This window comes from Orbicella faveolata, unplaced genomic scaffold, assembly GCF_042242905.1.
Source record: "Orbicella faveolata isolate gen_17 unplaced genomic scaffold, um_ofav_v1 contig_24, whole genome shotgun sequence".
In the NCBI taxonomy this organism is placed as follows: domain Eukaryota; kingdom Metazoa; phylum Cnidaria; class Anthozoa; order Scleractinia; family Merulinidae; genus Orbicella; species Orbicella faveolata.
This window is the reverse complement of record NW_028301552.1, coordinates 20,976,377-21,002,500: the sequence shown is the minus strand read 5'-3', so window position 1 is coordinate 21,002,500 and position 26,124 is coordinate 20,976,377. Positions and strand designations below refer to the sequence as shown.

The window sequence follows — 26,124 nt, the reverse complement described above, 5'->3', positions numbered from 1 at the left end:
CCATATGGTATTTCATAACAGAAAATATATTAAGTGGATTGAGAGGACAATGATTGAAAAAGAAAAAGGACAAATTATGCAATGACGCTCAAGAATTATGAGCGAGCGGCTTCGATTAATTCTGTCAAAAAATATTCGTGGAGCAAAATTAAAAGTTCATCATCATGAATTAAATCTTCTACCAGTCAAAATAAAGGGAAATCTTCCAGGATTTGGATTGCTTCTTCCACACCACCTCTCCTCTCCCCCCTCCCCTCTCAGTGGAAAACTCCTTTATATGGGCTATATAGATGTGTCCTGCCCCAATGGGTATAGTTTTTGAGCCGTTTTGGCCATCAATAGGATACCGATTTTGGCCATTTTGGTCGTAAATTAAACAGGGTATGTTTTTTGCACTCTAGTCTACGATTTCTTCATTATCGACAAGGCCTTCAACAAAAGCCCTTCATAAATTATGTTTAGGGTAACTGTGCCAGCCACAATTGTCATAAATGGGGTATCAAATTTTTGGTCAGGTCATAGATAGGGTAGGGAAAATCGCAGATTTGGGTCATAAATAGGGTAAGGGTTTTGGGAAGCGGGCCGCACACTGGTCACAGCACCCCTTCTCTTCTTGTAAGCGCGAAGGTGGAGATAGGTTTATGTTTACCTATGACATCATTCGTTACTCCTTGGTACGATGCAATAAATCCGTCTTCCCTCCAGCGAAATCTTGTGGAGAATTCGATATGAACATGCCTGTCTGAGACAAGTACAGTGAAGGTGTCCAAGTGACCGCAAAGCAGCGTATCACTGGTACTATTAACTGTTGAAAAGCCAATCAAGTCGTTGGAGCTGAAAAATACCATAACTTATTAGTCAGCCATGGAAAAGAAATAGCAGAAATACACTTACCCATTAATTAACGAATGAATCAAGCGAGCAATCAAACGCATCGGTAGCTTAAAGGAAGACACGAAAATCAGCAAAAACTCGCCTAAGACCCCATCCACACTTCGCAGGAGCAATTTCAAAACGGCGTCTTCCCTCCGAAAACGAACACATCAAATGTAATTTCCATCCACACTACGCCGGAGAAATCTGAAAGCCCAATAATCAGCGGTCATTTTGAATTCGTGTTTGAGGAAATCTTAGACAGGAGAATATCATGGTTACCACAATGTCATTCGTTTTCGAAAAGCTCCGTTTTCAAAATGTTTCCGTACACACTAAAACACAAAGCCAGCGATTTCAAATTCCTCCGGTTTGAATTGAGATCAGACTGATTTTGAAAAGCTCCACTTTCGTGACGGATTAGTGTGGACGGTAGACCTAACAGTAGAAATAAAGGTGCGTTTTCAAATTTCTTCGGCGACGCGTAATGTGGGAGGGGCCTAAATCTCGCAACAAACTTTTCTTTTTTAATTGAAAATCGCATCTTTCACTCCGGGCCTTGTACGTCTATTTGTCTTGATTTTCAGTTAGCCAAGCAAACCACAAAGTTAAAGATATGAACTAAAACAAGAATTCGGCGCATTCAGCACGTTATAGAAGCATTCTAGAGCTTTGCTCGTTCATTTCACTTTTGCTTATATCAGAGTCAGACTTTCCGGTCTGGTCATCATATCTAAGCAGTATATAGGGATGAACAGGCTCATACTTCAGTATAGCTGTTCAAAAAAGATGGGTTGCTTTAATTTCGACTATAGCAGTTTTCCTGTACTTACCTGCATGCCTCGCCATGATGCTGAGCTAAACGAAAATCTGTAAACATCACCCATATGGCTTTAGGAACGCTCGCGTTTGGTTTGATAGACCAGGTACACTTCTGCTCTCCACCATACCCACAAGGTTGATTGGGGCTCTGTATCATGCCAGTCATGTTGGTCAGGGTACGCTCTTTTCCACAACCTTGAAAAAAAAGATATTTAATTAATGTTTAGAGAGGAAGCCTCATCAGCCTTAGCTGGTTTTCTTGCAGGTCCTCTATCCTGGTTGAATCGGAATTTGGGTGTTGGTTTAAGTGGAGGGAGAAAAACCGGAGAATCCGGAGAAAAACCTCGGAGCAAGGCAAGAACCAACATCATACTCAACCCACACCGAGCTGGAATCGAGCATGGGCCACATTGGTGGGGGGCGACCGCTCTCAACACTGCGTCATCCCTAATCCCCAAGAGAATTAGTGTGCATCATTGAGACATTCTGAATTCCTCGGAGTCAGTCAGTACACGCATAGCGTTGGAATCTTATTACAGAAAAAGTCGTGTTTTGTTGATGCCGTTGTTATTGTTTGGCCTGTTGTTGATATGATTTGGTCACTCTGACTCTTCTAGAGATACTTTTAGTGTTTTAGGGTGGACTGACTTAGAAACGAACCGTAAAATCCACAAATGTGTTTTAGTTTTTAAATGTTTACATAATTTAGTTCCTCAGTATTTAAGTAACTATTTCATTAGGAACTACAATGTACATGGTTACAACACTTGAAGGAAGGCTGACCTCCATCTACCCAAACCCAAACTTAGCCTTGGCAAACGTACTTTTAGATTTTCTGGCACAGCCCTTTTTAATTCACTACCTTGTAAAATCCAACAAGCTGTATCACTCTCCTCTTTTAAAATTCTTGTCAAAGCCCATTTTATTTATAGCACCTAATTTATGATATCTATTTTTTTCCCTACCAGTTCATGCTTGTAACTCGTTTCAATTTCTTAAACTCTTTTTATATAACTATTTCAACTACTACACGTTAGTTTTTTTTTTAACTCTATTTTTATAACTATTTTATATTATTAGACGTTTTATATTTTTAGAAATTGTATTTAGCAGGGCCCCTCTGGATACCAGCCACTGTGCTGAATGGGCCACCCTGCATAAATAAAGTTTTACCTACCTACCTACCACTTGATATTTCTCGGACCTGACATGAATTTTCAGCGAAGATTCAATATTACCTTTAACTCAGCTATGAACTGATTTTCAGTTCATAGATGAGGGAACTATAAACGGGCCTTGGTTGAGTTTGAGTGTATCAGCGTGCTGGAATATTTTGGAATGTATAGAGAAGCACTAGACAAAGGTCTCTGATTTTTTTCTTTTTACAAAACATTTTATACACTGAAAAGGAATGATGGGGCAATAATGAAACACTTCTTACCAGCGTAAACATCATCGTGATAGGCAGTTGGCCCCATGCCTTTAGACGTAGATCCGGACAATCCAAGACGATACTCCCATCCAGGATGAAGATTACAAAGGGTGACATTGTTGCTCGTTCCACTTACGGTCACGTTTCCATCGTGTCCACTATCTTGTCTTTCGTAACAATTCGCAACGTACGTTATGGTGTAGTAAAGAATTCGACCATTTCGGTCATACTCCGAAATTGGCTCCCATTTGACAAGTAAGCATCCGTCCTCGAGGATTTCGTACCCACGGTAATTCGGGTGAGAGTCAGGAACTGCGGTAAAATAAATACATCGGGTGTGTCATGATCTGAAATACTGATTTGTGTATTAAAAAGACCAAAATCGTTAATTATAGCGCCGATGCGAAAGTCGTTGTTGTAAGCCCTCAAATTAGTTAACGTCATTTTTGTTGAATTTTACCGTACCTTACTGTTTCTGACTTTTTGTTTCTCTTAAACCTCTTTTGTAGAGCGGTTTTCAAATGAGTGTCAAAACCAAAACCAAAGTAATCGCTCTAGTTAATCACAAAGAACACAGACAATACAGTGAACCAATCAAAACTCGAAGTAATTACATGAAGCTGACGCGAAGCGCGGGAAAACTTGTGCGAACGAGTCATAATTGGTTTTGGTTTTACTTCTGCTTGGATGAAAAAGTGGCGCGAATTTTTTAAGCCAATCGTGTAGCGCAGTAATGCAAAACCAATTACTTTTCGACACTCAAATAAAAACCGCTGTATTTGTCAGTGATGCTGGTGTTGGGGGTGGAACGTGTTTTCACAATTTCACGCTTTCAATAGTTCTGATCCATCATGACTTCCTATCCCGCTCCCAAGAATGACTAACACATAATCAGCCCGTCCACTAGCAAACAGCAGAACTCAGTCCAAATAGGGTTGACGAGTTATTGGGGAGTTAGTGTTGAACTTATTGAAACCTGTCTTGAAACTGATCGAAAAGAATAAAATTGATCTTAAAGAAAGTGTTAAAAATTTGTTATTCGTTCTTTGTTTCTCATTCCCCTTTTTGGGTGCGTAGTTTGAATGCGTTAGTGCCACGTCCTAAAAAGAGAAGACTGGTTAGAAATTTCTAATGATTTTAAAAAAGAGAAAGAAAATTCAAATATCAAAAAGAATAAAGTGGACATTTATTGTTTACAACAAAAGTAGTATTTACAAGACAGTTGAAATATAAGAACAAAACAATTTCGTCCACCATAACCATCGTGCAACTTGTCAAACTTGTATAACTACTTACTAACTAGCTCACCTGCGACGTTAATCAATTGTACGTAATACATTTTTTTCATATTTCATTTTAGTTAACATATATGCATACTAACCGTCTTCTTCAGTGGTGATTAAGGTCTCGGAGCTTTTGTGCAGCATCCCCGACTCGTCCATAGCCAACACAGTCACTCCATATTCTTTACCAGGAGATAAACCATAAAACCCTACCGATGAGGTGTTTGAGGAAACAATCCTGCCAGCTTCACGACCATCCGCGCGTGGTAAGGTTACCACAACTATGTAAACTTGAACTGCCTTATCAATCTGGCCGGTCAGAAATGGCCACTGAATGTGAAAACTATCCGTTGAGACATTGACAGAGGTCAAATTCCATCCTCCAATCTGAGGTGCTGTGCGTATGAAGACAAAGTAAAGAAACAAGCAGAGATAGTCAATTCTTCATACTTCAATGCTGCACTAACATAACGTGTACATGACGTATACGTAAAACAGAGTGACTTTGTTTATAAGTTGCTTTTTAGACTTGGGTCTTGTTAGAAAGGGCATATAAAACAACTCCAACTGGCGAGAGATTGCACCAACTGAACTAAATGAAATTTTTAACAACGTATGTAGGAGTTGATTTCGAAGGCTGACGAAATATTGAGCTTGCGTGTTTCTGTATAGGTAACAGTTTCTCTCAGGAGAACTGGATTACCGCGTTTTTTCGACCTTCATGTAAGACATGCTCGTATTATACCAGAGATGCACATCTGGCGTCCAAACAACCAGAGCGCTAGTATGCGGACTAATGCGACTGCATTCACAAAAGAGAAGCATCAAAAGCTAAGTGACCGTACGAGGAATGTTTATTGAGCGAGGTCCGAGAAGAAGGGAACATAATAATGAGCTTAAAATGAAGACGCCAGGAAGTAAGGCTAGTCAGGTAGAAAAGGTATATTCCTATCCGGCCCGCTTCTCCCACTCATTCCAAAGTAAATGCACACAAAACCGAACTTACCCGATCCAATATCTCCCTTTACGATGGCATAAGCACCCTCAAAGGCAACGTTTACATGTTGATTATGTTGTTCTACTCTCACGACAACTCGTCGAGAAGCAATTTCAACTAAAATGGATCTCCTGTCTCCACAAAGATCCTCACTAAAGTACTCGTGATGGTATATATCGTCCTTCATGGACAGGTGATTTCTAAAAAAAATAAAACAAAATGTAGATATAAATGAACTGCCTCTCACGTGCCTGATAGCAGTGTTTTAGTGGTCCTAAAAAAATCACTCTACTCATTGTGGTAATCTTTTAACACACGTTGTTACCATCTGTGACGTCAGTTTCAGTCTTTTTTCTTCCTAATGTAAACGGACACGGTTTTCAATGTTTTGATTATTTCATTAATGCAACCTAATAAAATAGACATTCGAAAGGTCCATTTACATTATTCTATAACACACGAAATAAAGGAGGAGAAACGCGTTATTTTTAGCCACGCGTGGCTAAAAATAACGCGTGCGAGCTTCCAATATTAATTCAATATTTTGCACGAGTACTGCAAAAATTGTCCCAAGTTTTCAAGCCCCCTGCATGCGTTCAGTTATTTGGGGCGCAGCGTGAAATATGGCGCAATAAATTAAAAAGGAGGTGAGGAGTGCAGCACAGGAAGGCTCCTCGCACAAGGTCTCTTTTTTCACACTGGGTCCCAACCAACTGAACGTATGGAAGAGGCTAATTCCAAGGTAGCACTGTGCGCAAAGATGCACGTCTTGTAGCTAATAACAGTGACGATAAAGGTAGAGGCTCGACCACCTCATGTGGAAACTCTGTGAGCGGAGTAACATACGGTTTAGGCGAAGTGAATGAAGCCATACCCACAATCCTCGCTGTTAAGAAACCCACTGACAATTACGTTGCTGTCATCATAAGGGTTCTCTATGGTCCATTCGCACTCCCTTTCATGTGGCCCAGGCCCCCTCAGGAAGTTCAACTGACCTGAAATGTCCGTTCTAGTTCCTCCGCCTTCGCAATCTAACATGAAACAAAGTTCGTTCTTTATAAAATATTAATATCTGACGCTGTTTTTCGCTGTACATATAACCGTTGTATCGACAAACGATTCCATGTTGTATAGAAGAAAAATAAAAGGGTTTTGTAAATGAAAAGTCTGATTAGTTTGACAGGTAGAGAACCACAGTGATCGTGAACTTAAACATATATTATCAGCCACAGTTTGTCATATCGCAGTATAGTGAGGATCAAGCCTGTATGGCAAGTCCGGTCAAAATAACAATGACGAGTAAACAATGCGGTCAAATACTATGAGCTTCTTACCTGCCATTTCAAGCTCCCCACAGGACACCCCTACTATCTCGTCCCCACAGTGGTGGTCATAATAGTCCTCGTGGCGGCAGTCCAGAAGAGAAGACTCATGCCCATCGCATGAAAAGTCCATAGGTAAAATAGACTGGTTACCTCGACCAAATTCGGAGTCATAGTAGCGCTCATGTGGATTAGGGAGATTGATCATATTACAGACAATCTCGAAAGCGTCCCAACTAAAGTGATTCCGACAGATTGCCCACCAAGTATCATTGAAGTAAACCTCTATTCTCCCCTGGTTGTTCGTCCCTCCATCCACCAGTCGCACGTCGCCTGTTAAAAAGGAAATGATGGTAACTTGATGTACGAGAAGATGAAGAGAATAAGCACTTAATAACTGGCCCCCAAGGGAAACAATGAGTTTTATTTCCCCGAGACCCTCAATGTTCCCCGAGGCGATGCTGTGAGGAACATTGAGGTAGAGGGGAAACAAAATTCACTGTTTCCTGCGGGACCAGTCATTAAGTGTTTTGCTATACCTCCCAAATCAAAAATAGAAAAAAAAAAAAAAATGCGAAGAAATCGTTTGCTTGACGCCGGCTGGCTCACAAATTTGCCGCGGTCTCAAGGAGCACGACCTGATAACGTACGAGTCGGAAGTTCAAGTTGTTGTTTCCCTAGGGAGTTAGTGAGTTTTGTTCGCCCTAGGGAGTTAGTAAGTTTTGACGCACTACACGTGACACGTTCTCATCCAAGTGGAAAACGTATTTGAGTTGGGAGGTATAACAAAGATAGTTAATCACCCATATGGACTTTATTCCTAGAGTATCCGATCCTTCCCAATTTACTTTAGAACCCTCCCGGCCTCAGAAATCTTAGGAGGGTCTAGACATAGTCCATGCTTTGACGCAATTGTACTTACGTGAACAGTTCAAGCGGCTTTACATGTATATCTTACCCCACAGCGAAAACGTCTACGGCTCGCGCGTGGTAACAATATCCGCGGGAGAACCGGGCGCCTTATCAAAAAATAACTTGCGAGCGATTACCTCGAGAATAAGGCCTACATATACCTTGATTTACCCTCGGCAGTGTTTATAGAACAAAGGCTAGTGGGGCCGGGCAAACAACTGAAACAAATAATTCAAATTGAACATAACATTGTTAAGAATCCCAACTGATCGGAGGCAAACCAGTTGGCTATTTACAGAAGTAGCCGAGGATTTGAATTCGGGGCTACCGTGAAACAAATCCGGGTAATGGTTAGAGCGGGATTATTTCGAACCTGTGACCGCTGGATTGCAAGTCCGACGCGCTGACCACTCGCTTACGGGGATTAATTCCCATACTCATTATTCCCACCCTTTTTGTTTAATTCCAGAATGTTGGGCTGGTGGCATGTGCTTCAACACAAGTTTTATGTCGGTGATTCACATACGTAACCTGGTATTTAGTTCAGACGAGCTTCGGCACTATCCGATTAAAGCTGTATATTTTCAATACGCCATACATCAACTTTTTCGGTGTGCCCAACGAATATGGGAAGATTTACCTCGTGTTTACCAGAATAGTTAGGGAATACTTTTACATTCTCGATGTCTCTGCTGATAGTGTTGAAAGGAACTAGACTTAAGAGGTAAACGTTACTTTTTTGTTATAATATTTTTAATCGACGACAGAAATGATAGAACCATACTAAAAAGGAAAATGAAATTAAATGAGCACACTAGCACTTTATATCTGTATAACTTGCCAGTTTTCTACTTAAAACTCACCGTCTGTTGGATCGGCTGCTGCTAACCTGAGGCCTGCAAAATAAAAACCATTTGTACAGATATCAATCAAAGTACTGAAGAGAGCGTTTGGTTTTATTATAATTAGTGCCATTAGGTAAAGATGTTCAGTTGTTCTAAGTTGAGAAACGTTGTCCCTGTCTCAAATTGTTTTGTTTTCAGTTTGCTCTGATTGCCCTTCGTTTTGTTTTTATCTGAGTGCAAAACAAATTATCCGCAACACCATCAAGCTACACAAAACGCAACCGTTAGCTAATCCGAATCACTTGGAGATGATTTGTAAAAGAATTGTCTAAGGGCCTGTTGTTGGGTGCGAACCCCAGAGAGATCATGTGAGACTGCGTCTGAGAAAGTCGTCTTGTTCCGTCGAATAGAAAATTCGCCTGTCCATGAAAGACAGTTTGCGTACTGAAATGAAATCAGTTTGAAGATGAATTTGTTATGGTAGAAAATTCACCTTTGGGTGTTTTTTGGAGGAATATAGAAAGAAATATAAGTGTTTCTATGGAGTATAGAACTACAGGCTTTGGTACTAGACGGGTCGTAGGCAAGTTTCTCCAAACTTTCATGAGTTTTTATATGACTGAAATCAAACACAGAGAAGATTGTTTCTCTAAACAATGCGAGGGAAAAGGAAGGAAAATTATACTCGCTTGGTTCCATTACAAAAAGCCCATTCTCTCGATCGCTGGCGCCATTGTTAAGGGATGTAAGCAGCTCGCTGCTAATCGCTGTTCGGGAAATGACTCGAGGGAACGGCGGAAATCTGGCCTACTGCTACGGAGCTGTGTGTTTTCAGCGGAGCTACAGCAGTACAGCTTTTACCAAGTGCTTTTTTACGGATGGTTTATAACTTATGATTGTTACTGCTGCCAGTTCCACATTATGTAACGGATTCGTTTTAAAATAATCCCTGTTAGATCTCTCCCTTGGACCTTTAAATGAGCACATGCATTACAAACACAATCAAATTTTGAATGGAGTACTCGCTGAATTCTGCAAGTATAAAAATGCTTCTCAAATTTCCACGATTATAGACTGCACGTGTTTACGTGCTCACTTGTCTTGTAGTTATTAACTGTTTGGATGCCGCTTATTCCAAGACGACTCTGTATGAAATATTTATACCAGCGAAATTGTCACTTTTAGATGATAAATAATAGAATTACCTAATTAACACTTTTAGATGATTTTTTCCCAGTTGAGAAAAACAGCAAAAACTAAGAGTTTTCTCTGACAATTTAGTGATCAGAGCGTTACTGTAATGTCCCTCTTACATCATGTTGTAAGTTTACCGTGACCAAAATTGTCAAGAAGACCATGAAAGTTCCTGCATGGCACAGAGCAATTCAAATCAATCGAACAGTAACCTCGACTTCGAATTCCCAACTTCTAATAATTGTCCTGCGACGAAATTGGCGTGTCTCTGTTCTAGCGGCAAATGTTGTAAAATACAGTTCAGCGCGGCGAAAATCGAATTCGATCGGCTGTACAGGTAAACGATGTACAAGTATAGACCAGTACACTGCCTTACCTGTGAGACACAGGCACCAAAGGACGAAGGAAAATCCAGGGAATTTAAATAAAACCATCGTTCCGAGGGAAAAAAAATACGCATCATTAGAATGCAAAGACGAATGCCAAATACATGTACGTATAAGTTTCTATAAGCTTGTGAATGCCGATTAGTAATTATGATAAAACAAGACCATTGCAACTGGGAATCAGTGCATTCAACTTATTGTCCTTGGCAGAAGGATTGGCTTTACACCGTGACAACAAAAGGTGCCTTTCAATACTGAACAATGACCGAATTTATACCAAGCCTCTGTGCACACTTATCCGGAAAATTTTGAAAACAGAGATTTTTCTCTCCGTTTTGAAAAAAAAGAAAGATACGGGTCCTAAACCCAGTACCGGCTGTAGCGTATTCGAAGCATTTTTGACGCTAAAACGATGGAAAAACGATAGCGTCCTTTACAGAGCAATGTTAGTTATATATGAGCTTGCACGCAACAATTGGCGTCACTTTTGTATTGGACTCAATCTATTACATTATCGTATTCGTAAACGTTGGTTTTCGTCCGTCCACACCAAAATGATAAGTCGGCGTTTTTGTTTTGTTTTTTTTTAAAAAAAAGTTTTCGAAAACCGTCGTTTTTGATGCTCTATCGAAAACGCGATTACGTGTGGACGGAAGCCTACAGCCAAGAATAGACTGGGACAAGCTTAAGCATAAAAAAATGAGTGATGTGATAATTCGTCTGTGTAAAAATAAGAGCATACAGACGGACCATCTGCCTAGATATTTACTATAATTTCACTCCTTTTTTTGTTATAAGAATATATTTTATAACATTATCGAGACAGAAATTTGCGAAACTTTAAGACTATTTTAAGAATAAAGCCGAGGGTGAGATTTTAAAAAGAAAATAGGATTGTGTGTAAAATAGAAACTGAGTTTGTAAATCCAATACAATTATGCGTTTGCAACTAGACCGTATGAAATTCTACCCGTCTCTAAAATGCAAAAAACAACAACAACAACAACAACTACTACAACAAAACAAGAACAACAAAAAGAGAACTAGCCGCATTGATGTATGTTCGATTTTAAGAACAATTCTGCAAGAAGTTACGTTTGCCGCATCCCGCTTTATTGCCTGTAGTGTGGCTCCATGTAGACACCAACCACTTTTAATTGATAGAAACACGGTACTTGTTTTCCATTTCTAAATGTGTATAATGCAGCGCAGCGTTTATAGGCAACAAGTTACAGTCTGGAGGAGTTACCGAAACGACCCCTGCTACTTTCGGAGTAAGCAGCTTTTCGGACTCTCTACTTTGATTCGAGGAGCATAATACGTTATATAAATATAAAGTTGACGCGACTTCACTCGTTCTATGAGATTACAAACGGAAATTTGTAAAAACAATTCTTAGAGATGAAATTCTTCGTTCCAATTTAAAATTCATGTTGCTGCCACATGGGTGAGCTCTCTGTGATAAAACGAAAACAAATGGGACCCCTGAAGCACAATTACGAGAACGATTACTACAAAACAATTGGATAACACTGGAGCTATGCACAAGTGTCAGCAAATCTCAGCAAATATCTTTTCAAAATTACGAGGCGAATTATTCGGAAGTGGTCATAACTGACCCCATCAAAATTGAATCCATACATTACACACATGGAGGGTCTATTATACTCTAGCGGTTTAGCGGTTTAGCGGTTTAAGCTCATTTTGAGAGTCAGCTAGCAGGTACATTCACAGATGTTTATCTGGCGGCTTATGGTTAAGAGATCATCACGCGGTTGAAAGGAATCATAAATTTAGCTCTCGGTTTTTCGGTTTTTGCGTGCTTTTGTTCTTAGCATCTCGGGCAATCTTTGTGTTTGTAAAACGCCCATTGCACTTCAAAACGTTTTGTTCGCTGGTTGCTGAATGAAGTTAGAAAATCGTTCTTCTACCGGTAGTTGAGCGGTTTCGAATTTTTGGTGAAAACGAAAGCGGTCTGCGATTTCGAAGGAACAAAATATGGTGGTTTGTGAGATGTACGTACCCCTATAATAGATCCCCTTATACATATACGTGTGAAAGACGGCAGGATATGTTTTAGACATTTTCAATATCTCGGCTATCTGTGGCTGTATATCCTTACCCGCTTTTGAGTATTACGAAGGCTTCTTTCTCTTTGAACGAGGTCCTCATTAATAGTGAGGAATGAGGCCTAATTAGTCATATGGCCTGTAAGCCTTTAACGTAATTTCCTTCGGTAGGAAATTTGGTTAAAGGCCATATGACTAATCCGGTGCTTGAAAATGACTTTGAACTATTTTCCTGAAACTGTAGAGGGAACTTTAAACGAGACAATGAAATACCACAAGTATGAACCATCTCAGTAATATAAGGAACAAAATTCTAGCTGAATTAGTCACAAATAAGTGGATTAATCTGCAGCCGATGCATTGACAAGATGGCGACTTGTGCGGATTATACATTAAATCCAATTCTTGACTACATACGTTTTTGTCTTTCAGGAAAGCCAACACCGAATACTTATTGTGTTCGGGGTGGCAATTATTTGCCGCATTGATATTGACGTCAACACAGACCCTGAAACAATGAATTTCTTTCCCTTTTGTAAAATTTCACCACAGGACATTTAAAATAAAACAATGCACTCAAATTGTTGTCATTGTTTTGACGGTAGCTTTGAGTTCAAAGCACTCCAAAATATTTCAGGGAATGCTGCGCGGTTATCGTCTAATGGAAGGGAGGAAACAGCCCAGCAACAACAAGCAAACAAACAAACATTTTTGTCTTAGGGTAACGTATCGGTTGGAGAAGGTGGCATAGCAAAAAATCCAACGTTTTTCTGAAACCGCTAACACCAATTATTCATGAAACACAACTACAAGAATAAAAACTATTTTCACAAATTATCCCGGCGGAAGAAACGACCTTGCAAACAAATTAAAAAGATACGTCACAATTCAACACCTAGTTGCAATCATCATCTTTCTTAAAACAGTTGTGGACTACACATTTTAGATTAATTACGAAGTGAAATCGAGCAAAACAGTGCCTTGCGAAACACAACAAAGAGCTTAACGATCTATTGTTATTGTTGCTGGCTTTCTTCTGCTCGAAATCGGATAAAAGAAATACCAATGCAGCTGTGTAAATCTCGCAAGATTTGCTAGACTTGCTGATTGTTCTCAGTACCAGCTTTTCGGTTGATAATCTTAAGACACTCTCTGAAGGATCAATTGGTTACTCTGGCCTCCAATTTGAAATACGGTCATTTGAAGTTTTGTTAACACCGTTCCACCTGAAATAATTTTGAAAATGTGCGTATTTTTTTGGTAAAATTTGCTCATTATATTCCCAAAATGTACATAATTCAAACTCTTGAAAGTTTTTACTTGAATGAATGATCAGTTTAGTTGTTGTGTTGTAATAAATACGACTATAAGAGTGTTTGTTTCCTTTTATTATAGAGTTTGTTCATATTTAGTTCTTTCGTTTGCCAGGAGTAATGAAACAGGCGATTAGTATCTTTTGAATTAACAACGTGAGGAGCAAACGCTATGTAATATGTTCTAACTTTGAACCATAAGAGTTTTGATGTCTCAGGGTAAATCCCAAAACGATTTAAAGTTGATAAAGTGAGATGCAGGTGAATTGCAATTAAGCTTTAAGTCTCACCGTGTCATTCAACACGATTTACATTAAAGTGAAGAATGATCATCGCAGTTAATTTTCCAATTTAAGCAATTGGAAAGAAGAAGCCTGAACAAATCAGGGCTTCAACGGGATTTTTTCAGGCTTCTTCTTTCCAATTGCTTAAATTGGAAAATTAACTGCTATGATCATTCTTCACTTTCATCTACTACCGCAGTTCATATATGAATTATTTCATATAAACTTCACACGATTTACATTGTAACGTAGCGCCGCTTTAATGTAAAGTTGAATGATTCATTTAAAATGATTAGATGCAGCCTATTTGAGACAAATTAGGACGAAAACATTTAAAAATTTGCTAACAAACACCTTTCCCGCTGTACATGCACGCAAACAGCACATTGTTTCATTTGAGAGGCTTGACTCTCGGCATCATTCTTAACATGATAAAAACGAATTTATACCCGTCAAAATAATAATAATAATAAAAAACGAGAACTGCCCTCCGTGCCTTTGAATCGATGAGAATAAGGAGGTCATCTAGGGATCAATTGTTAGCACTAATCAACATAGTAACCAAAATACAGCGAAGTGCTAAAGATAGATTAACCGCTCGTGCTGCTTCAGTGACAAGAAAATAAAATGAAGTGTTTTCATGGGTACCTGTTAAAGAAAGCCAGGAAACTATGCAGGAAAATCCAAGGAATTTCTGAAGCAATACGTTAACCATTCTGGTCGTGGTACAGAGGCCTTCAATTTGACCTTAGTAAATATAATTATACTCAAAACATTATGACGCCATTCGTTAGCGGTAAGCTCTTTGTTCACTGGATATTGATTTATATCGGTCACGATTCTCATTAATTCAATCACGTGTCAAGTCATAATACACGCGCTACAGTCATGGATGATTCCAGCAGCACGTTCTGAGTAAAAAATATCTTTCACTCTCTTAGAAATTACTCCTCATCTACAACACCTGTTGGGAAAATGAAGAAAACCATAATAATGATAGTTTGTTTCATCTATTTCTACAACTAGAGGATGTTGAGAACTGAAGATCTTATTTTGCACTGACGCGTATTTGGAAAACACCGCACGACACCCTTCTGCAGAAAATTCTCATGGAATTGAGGCGAGCATCTGTAACCACGAGACGAGTTTATATCAAATTTTATTATTCAAAATCTTGAAGTTGGTCCTAATTTATAGAAGTTATTTTAAAACAGCATTCTTTATTTATGTTTTTCACAGAGCGTAAGGGCAAAACTGGGAAAAGATCGGCAGTGGTATACTTGACAGAGTGGAACGAGCGCTCTGAGTACTTTGCAAACAGAGCGAGAGTCCACATTCTTCCACTGAGGCCGAGCAAGCATGGCTGATAAGAGATTTTTTAAACAACTGAGAGTTTTCAGAAAAAAAAAAAATTACCAACGCAGGATTACAGATTGGCACTTGAACTGAGTCGGACACTGTCGACATCATGCGTACCATTTCTACAAATGCCTGACTCAGCTTTATTCACGTCTGACGAAAATTTTAGCTGGAAGAGAGGGAGAGAGAGAGAAAAAAAAACGTTTACAGTGGATGCGTTTAGTCTGGTCAGTGTTATTGTACTTAGTGGTCTGATATTTGGAAGACCACTTATGAGCTGTTAATCGTGAATTCTAAAGACCGGGCAGTTATTGATTAACACGTCACCTGTTAGGAGTTCAGATTCATTTCTCGAGTAGACATGCGTGTATGGTACGACCACAAAGAGTCTTATAAAAATACATTAAGTCTGATATCTCAGGAACTTGGTTCAATCGTTGCATACAAAACCGAACGTAAACGCTTCGAATGCTATCATGTAATGATCAACCTATTCATTCATAATTTGCCACATTCCAGGAAGAGATTTGCTCACTGTAGACACTCTTCCAAGAGCACCACTAGAAAAGGCACCATATACTACAAACTAAGCCAAAACTTCACCAGCAAAGCGACGAGGTATCCAAAAATCTTCAGGAATTCTGCACAGAAGGATGGCCAGGCAATTAAAGGTGAAGTCAGCACTCAGTGCTTATTGGTTAGAGAGAACTTCCCTTACAGTCTAGGGAAAATTCTCCTAATAAAAGACTTAAGACTAATCATTCCATCAACCCTTCAACTGGACATGTTGGTTAAATTCATGCTGGACATCAAGGAATTCGTAGATGCGGTGAGAGAGCACATGAATCAGTTTGATGGCACGGTGCCCTGACCAAGTAAATAGATGGAAGACATGAGCACGACCTGCTGCAAAAATCAAAAGAACCGTGCAGATCCTGTGCCAACTCCTCCGCTGGAAAGACCACGGACGAAGGTAGCAACCGACCTGTTCCACTACACTGGCAAGACGTACTACATTAACGTCGTGAAGTACAACATCCCACCACAATAGAAAATACGATCAGCCGCTTGGAGCGTTATTTGTCGCCACGGTATTTTTCGGCAGAAATCGTTGTTTCTGACCTAATGGCCTCCGGCTTGAGCTATCATATTTTCAAAATTTACCGAACAATGGGGTTTTACACACCTTACAAGTGATCCTCACTATCCACATAGTAACGGTGAGCTGGAAAGACCAGTCAAGACACCTAAAGACTTGATTATTTTATAAGTCACAAGATCCAGCCATACTTGGCACTACTTTCTTAGAAATCCACCACTCCAACAGAGAATGGGTACACCCTGCAGAATTGCTGATAGGAAAAAAGCTGCGCTCCACGCTTCCATTGGACTTTGGACAGTTGTGAAAGACAGAGAAAGTTTACAAACATCAACAAATTCAAATTTAGAATAAAGGTCATCTATGCATCCCCGGGTGAAAGTAGGCAGCAAAGTTTGGTTAGCAGACAAGACCTCCATGGCAGTGGTAGTTCACAAATCCGTTGAACGCAGGTCGTATTTTACAAGACAGAACAACCACTTTAATTTTACGTAGGAAGAGACATCTTGTCCATGATCCCGAACGAGGAGATTGAATAAACTACGAATTCCTCACAAGGCGGACGATTCCACACCAGCGAAGAGAGGCTTCAAAATTCCCTTTAGTGTTGTGAAGACTCGTTCAGCTAAAATCATTATCGCGCGTAGCTTGCTCAACTTGTGACGAACTGCGAAGACCACTGCATTTTGTTGTTAATTTATTTATTTGTTAAACCGGATAGTTACTATTGCTTTTTGGTACACGTAACAAGTACGATTTATTATTGATTCGCCGTATTCCCCGTAATAAGTTTCAGATCGTCAGTTTTTTAATGTTAACATTATTTTTGCCTTTTTAGCCAGAAAGTGGAAAATGGGATTAAAGATAATTTTAAAGTCACGCGTTTAGAAGTTCAGTTTCATATAGTAAACGTTTAGATACGAGTGTATGGCACAATGACTAGAGTCCAATAACAATCTTACAAAAACTATACTGGGTGACAGAAAAGTAATACGTGCACTCAATACCCGACTTATAAAGTTAGCAAATTACTTGAAGGAAAAACGCGTATGGCATCCCTGTCTTTATCTGTCGCCATACACACTTTGGTCTAGAAGGTCGTCACGATTCCAACAAATGCCGCCCACGGAAAATTATTTTTAAAGAGCCCTGGCATGGAGAAAGCTTCTTTGCAATTAATTTAATTTACTCAATTTCACTGCGATTATATAACAAAGAAAGAAAAAATCATAAACGATATTGCAAAATAATAATAATAATATTAATAATAATTGTAATAACCACATTAATAGAAAAAGTCTTAGTACATAAAAGCAGTGAGGAAGATTAGAAGGGAACTGACGAACTATACGTGCTAGTCAACCTATTATGAAAATAAAATGTATGAATTCCTGGGCATGCAAACTTAAGGCGATCTTTACTTCGATTGATGTATTCGTTCTCATTTGATATTTGTCATACGGAATAAATGTCGTCCTAGATATACTTCAAAGACTGCATTAAGCGAACTTGAAGTGAAACTAACTTAGCCCATTTAATTAGGAGAAAGAAATGCCATGACAACTTGCCTGAAGGCAATTTTCAATAATAGGCGCCAAGACTTAATGGAACTACACCGAAAAAGAAAAGATTTATTCATCTCTCACAGCACCTAGCTAGCCTCGCTGTATCAGAATTTTTCATATACCAAAATGTCCACGGTCGCGTAGAATTACTCCAGAACCTATTAAACGCCGCAAAAAAAGTACAGTTCAACCAGCCTGAACATCAGTTCTCGTGGATATTAGCCTTTCAGACATGTTAAACTACTCGACAGAGTAAATATACGTTGGAGCTGACATTACAATTAAAATAAACTGCTGTTCAAAACTTCAGTCCAATGAAGCCTCGTAAACAAATCCATTACGCAGAATGTAAAACAATTTGTTGCTCGGGTGTTCTGCCTGAACGAAAAAGAAATGTTGCAAAAACTAAGACAATTTTTTTGACAGGCAAGAAACATTTTATAACCTTTTACTGATCATCTGTATCGAAAGGTGTTTCTAAATAAAGCTCATTGTAGGCTAAAAACTAAGCAAGGTTAAAAAAAAAAAAATCGAATTTAAGGTTATTGTCGTCCTCTTGAAACAGTATAGTTTTTTCTTTCTTACCTTGGAATTGAAACCAGCAAACTAGAAGGCACAGTTTAATGTACAACTGAAAAGCCATCGTAATTCATGCACATCAGCTAATGGCTATCATGTAGTTACACAAGTGTACAGTACACATGCAAATCTTGCATTTATTGAATATTTTTCCATCGTGAGCCAATAAACGGCAATTATTTTTGACAATTACGCACTTAGAAATCTAAGAAAAGACATAAGCAAAAGCTTAATTATCTATGTGGCGTTATAGATTGAAAAGAAACACGGGAAAATAACAGTAGGGTATCAAGGTGGTCGTCATGGAGACCAAGGATGGGGTGCGTAATGAGCAATAAATATGGCTGATATGGTCTATTTTTGTAAAAGGTCTCGGTTCAATACCCTCAAGCCGTCGATGTTACGATGTAGCCGGACAAATTTTCCATTCCCTATATATAATCATTATAGTCTCTTTTATTGCACGAAGATTAATTACATCTGCAGATACATAAATGAACTATGACGACGAAAGTCACTTAATATTGTCACAGCTATGTAACGTTTAATATTAATGCATGTTGTGCACTTGCCCTAAATTTATGTGTTATATAACCGAGAGAGACAAAATGCAAATGAGCGGCAGTTGGGACAAATACAGAAACAGCATCGTGGTTTGCTTGGTCGGCTGAGAAATGTAGTTGTTTGGATATTAAGGAACGGTTTTGCTTTGTTTTGTTTCTTTGTTTTTTTTTGTTTTTTTTGTTTTTTTTGTTTTTCCTTTTCCTCTTTTTAACATGTCTTTGTGGTGCTGAAACTCAACATGTTTTAATGCGTGACTTTCTGTGAATACTCTTCAATTCGTTTACGAACAGACTCCCCAAGGTATTTTAATTAATCATTTCATTTAGAAGAGCAGTTTGTTTCACACAGCTTCAGAGCAGTACGGGGCAAAGTTGCTTTTAACAGTCTAAAATTTTATCACGTGGACAGCTCTTGTGTGTGCGGTAGATAAGGCCAGCAAAAAGCAAAGCGTTTTCGCGCGGAACTCGGCAGAACCATGATGACACGGTGTATCATATTTGAAGTCGTTACCATGGCTACAATTGAAATGCACTCAGCTGTCATTGTGCATGGATTAACAATGTCACACCGCAGGTGTTTAGTTAAAAATAAACTGGAATGAAAAAAAGTATCTAGGTACGAACATGCTGCGAAATGTCGGGTTTTATAACGTTGCCAGCCAACCCCGCGCTTTCAAAATCAGGTGACACGTATGTTGACGTTTTATTTAGGATTAGACAGCATTCAACTGTTAAGCACTCTTAGTTTCATTTTCAGTTGTAGCATTACAGTGAATGAAAAACACTGAAGCTATAGTAATCCCAGCATAGAAGCCTAGCTTGATGTTGATGTCGACTACGTAGTGGAGAGACACCGTGGACTTTCACCACACCATTCTCATAAAGGGCTGACTTAGAGTTTATTCGCGTCCAACGTTTTCAACAAAGACTGAAAGAAAAACGAACGAACGAACAAACAGAGAAACGAAAACGAAGAAAGGAAAAAGGACAATTCATCATTTCAATAAGTTTTGAAAAACGGGACCGGCATGTTTCTCCTGGTCATTTTGTTTGTACATTTGTAGCTCACATATCAAGCGATACTCTCATTTTGTTTGCTGTATTCTTCTGGTTATCTCGATCTTATCAGCTCATATAACTTAGTAACGTGCACAGTGCCACTTTAAAAAGACATTGCGTCTAGGATTGCTCTGGACCCTTTCTAAGACGAACGTTTGGCATCGAATTAGGAATAGACATTGAACTATTGCGAATATGGCAGACATGTCCTATCGCACATTTCAGTCAAAATCTGGCCAAAGGGGAACACATTCAACGATGAAACATTCTTTCCCGGTTTATCACGATTCTCATTTACATTTGTACCTGTACAGGTGTACTAGCGATTGTTAAAATGTTTCGCTATGGAAAGGGAATGCGTGCATTCAATAATAGCAAGTTGAGAAGGAAAATCGTGCACATCCTTCATCTCAGTGAGATATATTTTATCCACGAGCACTTAATTATACTCAGAAGTCCCTTACCGTGGCAACCCACGCCTCCCCTTGGCAAAATATTTAAAGAGCTGTAAAGAAAGATTATTTGCAAGTGCAGAAGATGTAGATTTACGAGGATCATCTCTTCGATTGATTCGTATTCGCGTTAGACATGTGGTTTGAATATCTTCGTAGATAGCCTTCTATGATTACGTTCAGTAAATCTGAGGCAATCCCAAGTTTACCTTGTGTGCATTTTGGCGAATGATACGCCATGACATTTTAAAACATTTTAAAATTCTAAGATGGCGCCGGGGCTAAATTAACTGCGACCACAAAAAAATCATGATTAATTCACTCCTAAGGTGATATATTTCCCCTTGTTATCTTGTGTCTCTGTATCACCGTAAAACTCAATATAAATTATCTAAATTTATCATTGGTCTTTTCAAAACACTGCAAAGTTGAAGAAATTTGGAGAAATTGATTTATCCTTGCCCTCGATCGATCTTCAACCATAAAATAGTTTAACTGCCGTATAGCTTAAAGATGAATGTCCAAAGTCACATACAATTACTCGAAAACTTATTACACACCGCAGAAATGTTAACCCAGGTTCAACATTTTTTTTCGTAGTTGTCAGCCGTTCAGACATATTTTCCAGTATATTTTAAACTATTCGCAAAAAATATACATTGCAGCGACAGTTTTAACTGTAAAGTAAAATAAACAGCCGTTCAAAACGTCAGTCGCATAAAGTTAAATTATTATGCAGCGTGTGAAACAATTTGTTACTTGGGCGTTATATCTGAATTAACGACTGAAAACATGTTACAAGACGATAATTTTCTAACAGGCAAGATATATTGTATTTTTTCTTGCCAGAAGGCGTTTCTAACTAAAGCGAATTTGTGTATTCTAAAAAAATATGCAAGGTTGAAAATTCGAATTTTAGGTTCATTGGTTACCATTGTAGTCTTCTTGAAACAGAAACGTTCTTCAGTTTTCTTACCTTGTAATTGAAACCAACAAACTAGAAGGCATACTTTAAAGTACAACTGAGGAGCCATCGCAATTCACATCACCTAATGGCGATCATTCAGCTACGCAAGTGATGCCAATGCACGAGGAAAGCTTGTTTTTATTGCATATGATTTATCCTTCGGGAGCCAATAAACGGCAACTGTTTTGAATATCTACGTTCCCAGACTTCTAAAAAAGACATAGCCAAACACTAATTTTTGTCTTGCGGCGTTATAAATTGAAAAGAAACACGGAAAAACCACTGCTGGATATCAATGTGGTCGTCATCTAGAACAAGGAGTGTGTAGTCAGCGGAAAATAAGTTGAGGCATGGTCTGTTTTTTTAAAGAGGTTTTGGATCAATCACCTCGAGCTATCAATGTTACGAGGTTGCCGGACAAATTTCCCATTCTTCACGGATAATCATTATCGCCACTTTTATCGTGCGAAAATTAATTACACATTCATATATATAAACGCACTATGTTGAATACTGATGACACAATGTTGACAGTTATGTATTGTTTATTAATGCATGTTATGCTCTTGCCCTGGGTTATGTGTTATATAATTAAAGGGCAGACAAAGTGGAAATTTGCGGCACTAGAAGCAAATAGTTATACAGAAGGTTTCGGATAAGTAATGCTTTGTTTTTTACCATTTAACGTATAATACACTTTTTCTTGGTTTTGTTTATTTTATTTTCTTCGTTTTAACGTGTTTCTATTATGCTCAAACTCAGCGTGTCTTAATGTATCACTTTCTGTCAAAACTTTTCAATTCGTTTTCCAACAGACTCCCCAAGACACATTAATTAATAATTTCATTTTAAGAGAGCCAGAGCAGTGTGTTTATCACGGCTTGTTGGAACAGCACGGAGCGAAGTTGCTTTTAACCTTCTACAATTTTTGCACGTGCTATCGTGTCCGGTAGATAAGGCCAATAAAAGCAAAGCACAATGTGGAGAAATTCGGCAAAACCATGACACGATGGATCATATTTTTAGTTGTTAACATGGCTACAACTGTAATCTACTTAGTTTTCATTGTGATTTCCAATGTCACATCGCAGATGTCTGGGTACGATAATGCTGCGAAATGCCGCTGGGTTAGAAAAGCTGCGCTTTCAAACTCAGTACACCTAGGCGTTGTTCAGAATTCTATGATGAACTTCGTTTGGCGAGATAAATATTTTTGTTTCTGTGTAAGTGGTCGTTGTCTTGGATTCATTTACGCTTTAGCCGTGCTATCTTTGAGACACGATGCACTTGGGAAATTTGGATAGCACTTAAGAAGCTAGAGTTGCCATTGGCCGAGACTCGAGCAGCTCTTACCTTCTTTCAATTTTCTGCTTACATGAGAACTCTCCCTTATGAGGTTTTGATTGAATTTAGACTAACTTATTGCAAGAGGATAGGGAAGAAAAAAAGATACGGTCGGGAAAAATTAAGTAACAAATAGTGTACGGTTATTACATCTTTCAATTCCTTCAGACCCTATTTTCTAAGGTGTGAAGTCTTAGTCACATCAATGTTTGGAAAACCTTTACTTAAGGAGATATTGAACTCATTCGAAGTTTTCAAGGAATACAATGTTCCACGAATAGAGGTTGCATCGGGGAAGGTAATAACCAAGTTAAAAAAGGACCATTTTTATTTGTTCACTATTTCAAGCAGATTCTGTTGAGCTTCGCTCGTGGCGCAGTATAAAGCAAGTTCCTAGAGCAAAAAACAGGTAGTTAAGGAACAGCCATCAAAACTGAAACAAGGTAGGTGGTGGGGGAGGGGGGTGGGTGGGACGGTTTATTATGAGTTAGAAATTCCATGGTAATGTCTTCAGTGACGACTGAGACACTTCGGTAAAACTGATTGAAAGCACTGGTTTTTTACGAGGTTGATTGAAATTAAAATGTCACGCCGTCAGAACATTTTATTTCTCCAAACCACCACTAAAGTACAGCGCAGCTCCTAGCGCTCTAAAAATTTTAAATTCAAAATTTTAACCCAATCTGGTAACCAGGTTACCGTTCATGGTGATCACGATTCGCATTTATCTATATGGGTGTTTATGTATATGCATGTACTGGAGACTTTTAGGATGTTTCGTTATGGAAAGGGAACAACAAATTATGAAGGAAAATCTTGCGTATCCCTACATCTCAATGTGCTTTTCAGTTTTATCTGTCTATCACTGATACTGTTCAGAAGGTCCCTACAGTGACAACAGATGCCGCCCGTCCGGAAAGTTTTAAAAGAGCCGTGGAGAATTAATTAAGCTCCTTTGCAATTGCTGCATGGACCGCCCATGCAAACTTGCGAGAATCTTTTCTTTAGCTTCAGAGATTATGTTTAGCAAATTTAAGATGATATCAACTTCACTTTGTGCTCAATTTGGAGAATGATTTGCCATTGGGACTTGTCTGAAGGCCAAATAATGTATTATTCTAACATGGAACAGCTGCACAGCTGAATAAAGGGAACTACGCTAAAAACTATACTGATTTATTTATCTCCTGACCTTGAGATGATTCCTCGCTTTTTTATATCTTGTGTTTCGGTATCACGTTCTTTTTTTTTTTTTTTTTTTAATATATCAACATTATTGGTCCTTTCAAAACACTGCAAAGTTGAAGAAATTTAGAGATATTGATGGAGATATTGATTTAATCCTTGTCTCCGATCTACAACCAAGAGCCAGCTGTCAGCGTCACAAAAAAGTTGAATCAAGCTCAACATGTTTTAGTAGTCACCAGCCGTTCAGATAGATATATTATGTACATTTACGCATATTAAGCTACGCGACAGCGTAAATACACATTGCAGTGGGCGTGCTAAAAGCCGCCAAAATAACCGGTTGTTCAAAATTGAGTCAGTTGAAGCCACACAGAGACACTTATTACCCAGTACATACATGCACGTAACACCTTCAACAATATAGAGAGATGTTGCAAAACGAGAATATTCTGCAGGCAAGAAAGTTTTCATCATTTTTGCGTGGTCATCTTTGTCGGAAAGTGTTTAAAGCGCATTTATGTAGACTAAAACATGGAGAAGGTTGAAAAATTAAATGGTCATTGGTTACCATTGTAGTTCATCTTGATTAGTATCTTAAGTATCAATGTTTTTCTTACCTTGGAATTGAAACCAGTAAACTAGAAGGCCTACTTTAAAGTACAACTGGAAAGTCATCGTAGTTCACATCACCTAACGGCGATCATGCAGGTTTTTACACAAGTGCACAATGCATGTGAAAAGCTTGCATTTGCTAAATATGGTTCAGTGCTCCTTCGTGAGCCGATTAACGCAACTGTTTTGATCGAATATGCACACACTCAGACATTAAAATAATTTATTCATGTAGCGTTGTAAATTGAAAAGAAGCCCGCGAACCCACCGCAGGGTATCAAAGTGAGAACAAGAAGGTGGTGCGTAATCGGCCTTAAATATGCCGAAAATGGCGGGTCTAATTTTATGAAAAGTTCTGGATCAATACCCTCAAGCTATAAATATCACCGCGTAGCCGGACAAATTCAAATTCTCCATAGATAATCATCATCGTCAATTTTATGGTCCAAAAATCATTTTACTGCAGCCACATGCACGTACTATCACGGAGAATACTCACGATGAAAGCTTCATAATATCCACAGTTATGAAGAGTTTAAAAATGTATGTTATGCTCTTGTCCTCAGGTTATGTGTTCTATAAAGAGACAGATAAAGTTCAAAATTAGCCGGAGGTCGACGATGCAAATATAGAAACAGTATCGTGGTCTGTGTTTATGTCAGTGTATTTGTAAGCATTAGATTCGCTTTGTTTAGTTTTGCTTTTCTATTTTTCCATTTCTTTTTTTAACACTTCTTTGTGATGCTGAAACGCAGCATGTTTTAATGCATTACTTTCTGTGAATATTCTTCAATCCGCCGGTAACAAACAGACTGCTAAAAGTACTTGAATTAATCACTTGATTTTCAGAGCGGTCTGTTTAACACGGCTTGAATTTGAGAGCAGTATGCGGCAAAGGTGCTTAACGGTCTACCAGTGTTAGCTTGTGCACAGCTCTTATCGTGTCTGGTAGATTAGGCTAATAAAAACAGAAGCAGAATCGCAGACAGAACCATTGAAACGGTAGATCATATTTTTAGTCGTGACCTTGATTACAGTTGCAATCCACTTAGCTGCCCAAATGGATGTACACTATCACATAGCTAGCAGGTGCCTGGATACTGTAATGCCGAGTTTTTTTTTACAGCATTGAATTGCTGGCAAAGCGACCTTATCAAACTACGTCAAACTAAGTTATACGTGACTCATAGTGCAATATATGATTCGCGAGAGAACTTATTTTTCCATTGGCGACGATATATCCTTTTAGCTGTGTGTCAACAAGTTATGATGCACTAGGAAGATTTGGAGAGTGCTAAAAGCAACTAGAATTTCCCTCGGCGACACCTCGAGCAACACTTACGCTTCTTCTGTGCATTCCAAGCTGCCGGTTTGGATCATAACTTTCGCTAATAAAAACAAAGTCTTTAGTGTATTGCTTAAATGTTTGCAAGAAAATATGAAACAAAGGGCCAGAGTAAAGGCTTAGGGAAATGAGACACATTAGATCAAGTACAACATGATTATTGCATCTAGATATCTTTCAGCTCTTATTAATGATATCAATGTTTGGAAAACTTTTTCCCATGGAGATATGTTGAGTCGTCGCTCAATGTGCAAGGTACA

General features: G+C 38.7%; 1 protein-coding gene across 1 annotated transcript; it reads right to left on the bottom strand.

Moving 5' to 3' along the window:
* Window positions 1-6,256: 6,256 nt before the first annotated feature.
* Window positions 6,257-7,462, bottom strand: LOC149110854 (scavenger receptor cysteine-rich domain-containing protein DMBT1-like). The gene is made up of 2 exons (XM_089292920.1): window positions 6,742-7,462; window positions 6,257-6,438 (listed from the first exon to the last, which is right to left on the bottom strand). Exons 1-2 carry the CDS (start codon window positions 6,935-6,937, stop codon window positions 6,257-6,259), a joined length of 378 nt encoding a protein of 125 aa, XP_089149046.1. The 5' UTR covers window positions 6,938-7,462.
* Between the last annotated feature and the right edge of the window lie 18,662 nt (window positions 7,463-26,124).

Coding starts and splice junctions, on each gene's coding strand:
- LOC149110854 (XM_089292920.1), bottom strand. CDS start 6,937: ATGATCAATCTCCCTAATCCACATGAGCGCTACTATGACTCCGAATTT. Junction 6,439..6,741: donor TGGGGAGCTTGAAATGGCAG/GTAAGAAGCTCA, acceptor GTTTCATGTTAG/ATTGCGAAGGCGGAGGAACT.